Source organism: Nicotiana sylvestris, chromosome 1 (assembly GCF_000393655.2).
Source record: "Nicotiana sylvestris chromosome 1, ASM39365v2, whole genome shotgun sequence".
Classification (NCBI taxonomy): Eukaryota; Viridiplantae; Streptophyta; class Magnoliopsida; order Solanales; family Solanaceae; genus Nicotiana; species Nicotiana sylvestris.
This window is the reverse complement of record NC_091057.1, coordinates 13,559,516-13,567,146: the sequence shown is the minus strand read 5'-3', so window position 1 is coordinate 13,567,146 and position 7,631 is coordinate 13,559,516. Positions and strand designations below refer to the sequence as shown.

The following is a 7,631-nucleotide window of genomic DNA, read 5'->3' as shown; positions in this document are numbered from 1 at the left end:
AAAATTAGAGACAAAAAGATGTTAAAAAAATATTTAAGGCAATACCTTGTAAATTTTATTATAGAGTTGTGACCTAAATTTTTTAATTCAAATTTAAAGATAAAAATATTGTAAAGAGATATTCAAAGTAATGCATTATAATTTTATTATAGCATTAAAAAATATGGCAATATCTTTCTTAGTCTTCCTTCCCCGTATGGATAAGCACAATAAAATATTAATACCACCATTGAAAAGAAAAAAACTAATCAAGATGTGCCAACATACTTACTCTTCAGGTGAGTTGGCAGTCAAGCTTTAGAATTCTTTTGTATTCCTCTTGGTGTTAGATGGGAGGCTTCCTCTGTTATGATTATTTTGCTAGATGGTGGTCTGTGAAACCATTGAATTCATTCATCAAGAACATCTTAGAATTACACCTATTGTAATTGTATGGGTCAAAATCCATTTTTAGTTAAAAACAGTGTTAGTAAGGCATTCTTGGGACATTGCATATCGAAGTAACCTAATTATCAGCAAAGACCGTGGTTGAGAGTCAACAAGGACTAGGATCGAGGTTGAGGACTCTTGACAAAATTATAACGACTAGTTTTCGAGATAGGACATTAGAGAGAATATTCTAATGGATATTCTTTGTACTTGTACTATTAGGTTTTTTTTTTAGGAACATGTTCCCTAGAAAAAACATAATGATAGGGGACATGTGATATTTTTTTGTAAAAGTATACTTTGACTTGAGAAAAAGAATCGGATCTCATTGCTAATATACAAACATCACCTTTTCACTGAGATTCTCAAATATTCAAAGGATTGTCCATCACTCGTCATTGTCAGAAAGAACATTCACTAATTTAATCCTTTCTTGGGTGACTCTTTCATTTTATTTACTTAAATGCCATTAATTACTATTCATTAATATTGAATATTGTATTATTGCCTTTGATCTCTGGAATAGTTATTGCATACTGCCGCAGCCATTAGAATATATCTCCATAATAACTGTTGCTTTATTGTGGAACTCAATCTTAGTGATATTATTGTTCGCTAAGATTAATCCTTCTTTACATAAAATAATTATTTGAACCAAGATCTATATTTTTTGGTCAAATAATAATATGTTAAGAAATCTAGAAGGCAATTAAAGTGTGCTGCGAGGTATGGATCTGCTAGAGTTTCTTTGGCCCGATTAAGCATGAGATTATTTTTCATTTGACATGGGCAATCTCAAAGAACCTTGGCAACAAAATATGGCCATAATTTATACACAACATTGAATTATGTATGAGAAAATATTGAGAGGAAAAAAAAATTAATTACCATTTTACTACACAGGATGTGGAATCATAATAGGCTTCTTGGAATTCAACATTTTGCATAAAATATATATGCATGCATGTGAAATCACAGAAGGTAGCACTTTATTCAATTAGTTCTATTTTTTTAATTTCTCTGATTGTGAAATGAAACTCTTTTGCATACATATGCTTGGGTATATAGTTATCTTTATTAGTGAACGTTTTATCGCCAATATGGAATTTCCCAACGAGTATTCGAATTTAATCAGATTTCAATGTAAGTATCGAACAACTTAAGAAACCAAAAAAAAAAAAAGTTGTTGCCCGAATACTAACCTTCCTAACTAGAGAAACAAAACAAACTTAAAAGTCTTGCTCAATTGAATTGTGCATATGCACAGGGGCGGATTTACATGGTGGCAAGCGGTGTCACAGGAGATCGCTTCGTCGAAATTTTTACTATTTATATATATAAAAATAATTAGTAAAACAGAAATACAAGATAAAACTATTAAAAGTAACACCACTTGCAACAAAGCCCTTTTACTAGAAATAGTGACACTACTTATGAAAAATTCTGCGTACGCCACTGCATATACTGAGGCGAACCCAAAATTTGGCGGTCGCGGGAATACTATGACATTCAATTGGTACGGGGCCTATGCTAATATCTTACTATTTTTTTAAGACATTTGTAAGTATATATGGAGTTTTTGCCGAAGTTTCCAGGTATCCGTGACCCCTCAACTTATAGTGTAGGTCCGCCTCTAAGCTCGGACCCTAAACCTCTAATTAAAGATGAAGGAGTACTTTCCAATCTACCACAACCCTTATTGGTTGGGCAAGAATCTTAAGACTTATACTACCTTTTTTTTTAAGATAAAGATATAAATTTAATTTGATTCTTTCTATTAGTTCTTCGAAATGACTCATGTGTTTGGTTATTTATTTACTTCAAGGAAATAGGAGGGAAAGATCAAATTACCCTAACATCACAAAAGTCCCAAAAAACTAAGAAAACAATTTAAGTTATATATGCGGACAACTTTAAAAGAAAATTTACATTATCAAAGTAATTTAATTAACTGCTTAAAATAGGTTATAATTACTCTATTTTTTCACATTACCTTATCAAACTTGCTATTCAATTTGTTATTGTGAGTCACTTTGACCTGATAATATAAACAAATTTTCACACAATCAGTAAACTTAAGCTCGATAGAAAACAATAGATTTGACACTAGACTAATACATATAATCAACTATGGGGAGAGCTAGCCTATTGGGTGTGGGTTCGGTCGAACTCAGTTTTTTTTTGCTTAAACATTATATTTATATTAAAAAAAATTATTAAATATATATAAATATTTAATTATGAATCTATTAACTAACACGAGCTATGAGTTCTGTAAAAAAAAATTTAGACCCCATAAACTTTAAATTTTGGCTCCACCTCTATATGTATGTATTTGTTTGACTAAACAAAAATAAATATTCCATAATAAATCCTACTCCATATATCCGTTTCAATTTGAGTGACATATTTCACAAATGACATTTCTTAAAATTATAGGTAAAATTTTATGATAAGTTTCATAATATAATTAGTTAACGCGCTATCATATATAGGATTAAAATTTATTGATAATATAAATTTTTTTACGACTATCGATGTATAAAACTTATATTAGTAAAAATAATAGTTAACCCTCTTCTCATCTTTTCCCATCCATTTATAATTCTACACGGCCAAAATTCACTCTTCACTCTTTATAAATTAATTGCTTATTTTTTTGGCTGTTAGCTGAAGAATAACTCTTAGATTTGTCTTTATGCCACTACGAATCTCCTTTTGTGTTTTTGCTTTATTAAACCGAACAACAAAATGTTAATTAAATTCGACAAAGTTTCCCCTCCTTTAGCATAATATAATTTCTAGTTTCCGAATAAAGTGCGTAAATTAATAAGCCAACACTAATAGTTAGTTGAACTTTTTCTTATATTCAAATTAAACTTCTATACATTGACAATATGAAAGAATTTTTACAATATCAGGTCACTTAAATATTACTACAAATAATGGCCCATAATAAATAGATTAAAACATGAAAATTAAGTAAATTATCTGCTAATATATGTTAAAATTTACTGATAGTATAAAAATTATTAGTAATCTGTATTTGAAAATATATTTAAAATTAAATTAATATTTTGTAATCCAAATTAACCGTTTCCGTAACAGTAATTTGACTTTCCTCCGTTTTGATTTTCTTGTTAAAATTTGAAATTGACGGTTTGCATGATTAGCCTTTTTATAAAACAACCACTTTAAGTTACAGCCTTTATAAGAAAGAGTTGCAACTCTTCGGTATCACCCAACCTTTCGAATATAAATACATGATCTATCACTCGGATTTTACTTATAAAAATTTTGATTTCTTCTTCCTTCTGCATTATTTTAACAGAAAGAAAACGACAAAATTTATTAAAAATCCTTTACTTAAATTGAAGCTAGTCATAGAAAATCTCCAAGTTGGTAAGACTTGTTGGTAAGACCGTGTCAAACAGTATCAATAAAAAGATAAATATTATCATTATTACATTTAATGAAGTAGTTGATCCAATATTCATATATCTCACATAAATCACTATAAATTTGGTCACATTAAAAAAAAAAACTAAACCAAATATAAGAAGGAAGAAAAATAACCATGTCTTCCTCATTACATCACTTGATACTTTGCCTTTTCCTACTTAATTTTTTAGCAATTTCATCTGTTAATTCACAAAACTCAACTAGTGATTTTGTTGTTATTATAAAAAATGAAACTCCAAATACAGCAGAAGCAAGATGTTATATATATGGAGAAGATCGTGGCGACTACTCGATGAAACCAGGATGGACTGATAAATTCTATATACCTATTGTTCAAGGAGGAAATAACACTCTTTCTTGTGCCATTAAATTAGGGAATAAACACGGGTTTTTCGACTTGTTTAATTTTAATGACACTGAAATATGTCACACTAATGAGGTATGTAATTGGAGAGTACATGAAGAAGGAATGTGTATGTTGCTTGCAGGTAAATGTGAGCTCTTCGTATGGGACGATGACTCAAGTAGACATGTCGCAAGTGAACCAACGAGATATATTGCAAGTGAGCCAGTAAGATATGTTGCAAGTGAGCCGGTGAGATATATTGCAAGTGAGCCAGTAAAATATGTTGCAAGTGAGCCAGTAAGATATATTGCAAATCCTTAGCGAGTTCATGAAATTGTAGCATTTTCATGATATATATGATGTTGTATTCTTTATGAAATTTCATGGATTGAGTATAAAATATGGTGCTATGGTTATTTTGCTTCGTCTTCCTTAGTGAATGTGCTTTAATTTTAGGGATTTTAACACAAGTAATCGGCCATATTTAATATTTTTTTTTTTAGCCGGCATAGATAGATTATATAATAATTACTGCAAGTGAACCAGTAAGATATATAGTAAATCCTTGGGGAATTCATGAAATTGTAGAATTTTCAAGATATGAGGTTCTATACATGCTTTATGAGATTTCATGGATTGAGTATAAAATATGGTGTTGGTTATTTTGCTTCTTCTTCCTTAGTGAATGTGCTATAATTGTAGGGATTTTAACACTAATTGGCTAGATATAATGATTATACATAGTTATACACATATGATACATGAATTATACATATATGATATATCCGCGGGCTATTTTTAATTTAAGCGATTAGGTATGCGGCTTAAACGATTAGGTGGACGGCTATTTGAGTTATTCTTCTTAATTTTATGCTTAATGAGTTATCAGCTTCAAATCTCATGATTTTGGTTTTATGGGAAAATATGCAAGATGCCTTAGTAGAATTTTGAAATATGTATGCGTTGAATAAATTATAGTAACCACTTCTTTTTATTTGTTTTCCTCGCTATGCATTGTTTATAAAGATGATGTTTTATCAGATCTATCTTAACTTGATGGAAACATATGATAGATTTCACGGCTCGAACCCGTGACCGATATATCATTTAGAGATAACTACCGTTGCTCCAAGGTTACCATTCAATTCCAAGTTCTTACCCTACCCTAGTATGAAGAAAAAAAATCTAAACCTAGTAGAGATGAAAAAACAATTCAGCAAAAGAAAAGTTAATACTAACATTACCGCAAGATTAAATTCCAAAACTAATCATATGAATCATCGAAGAAATTAAGAGTAATTGATTTATGCATTGACCAAACAATAAAGCCACACCAAATCCAAAGAAAAATTCCAACAATAGTTCCAATCTCTCATACTAGTATAAAAAAATATGAATCTAATAGACATTAAGAAGAAAATCAAGCAAGAGAAATAGTCGAAATAAATTCATCATAGGATCAAATTCCAAAACTAAAATGAATCAATAGGGAAAAAAATTAAGATTAATTAATTTAAGCATTGACCAAGTAATAAAGCCCTAGGAAATCCAAAGACACACTCCAGCCATAATTCCAATCTCTCATACTACAATAATAAAATAAAATAAAAACTAAATCAACTAGAGATTAAAAAAAAATCAGCAAAAATAAAATCACTACCAAAAAATAGAATTAGCTATGAATTTTGTCGCTAAATCGCTCGGACGAATTTTTTTGTTAGACTGCAGAATTTGTCCGTCTCTAATTCCTGATTTTTAGTAGTGAATTTCCATGCAATTAGCCCATGCCCATCATCTTAGCATTAGCAAAATTTTTAGCCATATCAGGATTTTGTTCCATAAATTTCTTAAGCATATCTTGATTTGTAATTTCCTCACTTGTTGGAAGTCCCATCTGCTTTTGTCTTTGATCAAACATCATTTTTTCAACTGCTGCCCTTGTCTCTGTGTCCAAATCAGACAATTTACTAGGTTCTGGTTCTACTTTTTGTGTGTCAATTTCTGGTCCACCTTTGAATAAACTTTTCCACCAATCAGATTTGTTTTGTTTAGTTAGAAGAATTGAAATTTCTTGCTGATCTTCTAAACTCCAATAACATTCATCAGCTTTCACTGATTTGAAATATTCACCATCTATTATTAATGGTTGACCTTTGAGTCCAACTTTGAGGGAATTATTCTTGATTTCAACAACCAAGAATCTTGATTTTGTACCTGATAAAAAGTAAAATAACACAAGGTAAGATTAAAAGACCTACAATAACTTACATTTTGTTTGGATGGTTGTTATGTATCGTTTCTTAATGTATTGTATCGTATTATATTGTATTGTTTTAATCTATATAATGTTTGAATAGATTGTATCCTTTTTTATCGTCTCATAAATTCACACTCCAACATTTAAAAAATAGGCGTACAATATTATAAAGAAAAAGTAAAGTATCTGGTAGCGTAATCATTAAAAGTTAGGATGAAGGGTAAAAGAACTTAGGACAAAGCAAAAGTAAGGTAACAATATTCTTATGTAACAACGGATGTAAGATATGATACAATAAAACTAAAATAACAATCAAAACAAATATTATATTTAAAATAACAATACAATATGATATAATACGCAACAACCATCCAAAGAAACGGTTACAAATGTAAACTTTTTTTATATTTAAATTCAAGTTTTGAATAAAAAACAGTAAATACAAAAAAATTTAATGTATAAACTATTGAAAAATCTTACCAGGGGGAACTGGGACATTGATGGTAACTTCTTGAAGAGATTGTCCCCATGAATAATTCTTCATGTCAAGACCATTGGACTTGTTTGGCTTTAGTTTCTTGTTTTCTCCTTCTTTTGGGCGTGAAGATGAATTTTCTTCTTCTTTTGGTGCTGAAGAAGAAGATTTTTCTTGTTCTTTTTCGATAGACTTCATAGGTTGTTCTTGATTTTCTTCAGTATACTCAGAGAGAATTGCCATACTTGAAAAAAAAAATTAAACAAATTCTTTTTGAAAAAGAAGAGCAAAAGTAGAAGGAGAAGGAAATTATGTGAATTGATGTGAGAATTTGGGAGAAGAATATAATGAGTGTATTTATAGAGATAAAAACCCTCTTAATTAGGAATTAGAATCCTTAATTGAGTTGGAAAGCTCCTAAACCGACTCAAGACCTCTTTCCTAGTTTTCATTTATTTACTTTTTCTAGAAATTCGAATTACTGAAAGAAAACTATGGTTTAGTGAGAATAATGGAATCTTACATCAAAGGCAAGTATTTTACTTTTCCTACTTATAAATTAAATATTACTTATTAAATTTAAAAAAATTATTATTTTTTGAAATAGACTAAAAAATAAATCATCAATCTAACCTTTGTAGGAATAAGACAAAGAGAATAAT

General features: G+C 29.5%; 1 protein-coding gene across 1 annotated transcript; it reads right to left on the bottom strand.

The window, feature by feature from the left end:
• Window positions 1-5,825: 5,825 nt before the first annotated feature.
• Window positions 5,826-7,200, bottom strand: LOC104244498 (protein BOBBER 2-like). Its single transcript, XM_009799935.2, has 2 exons — window positions 6,975-7,200; window positions 5,826-6,451 (listed from the first exon to the last, which is right to left on the bottom strand). The coding sequence occupies exons 1-2, from the start codon at window positions 7,165-7,167 to the stop codon at window positions 6,015-6,017; spliced, it is 630 nt and encodes a 209-aa protein (XP_009798237.2). The 5' UTR covers window positions 7,168-7,200; the 3' UTR covers window positions 5,826-6,014.
• Between the last annotated feature and the right edge of the window lie 431 nt (window positions 7,201-7,631).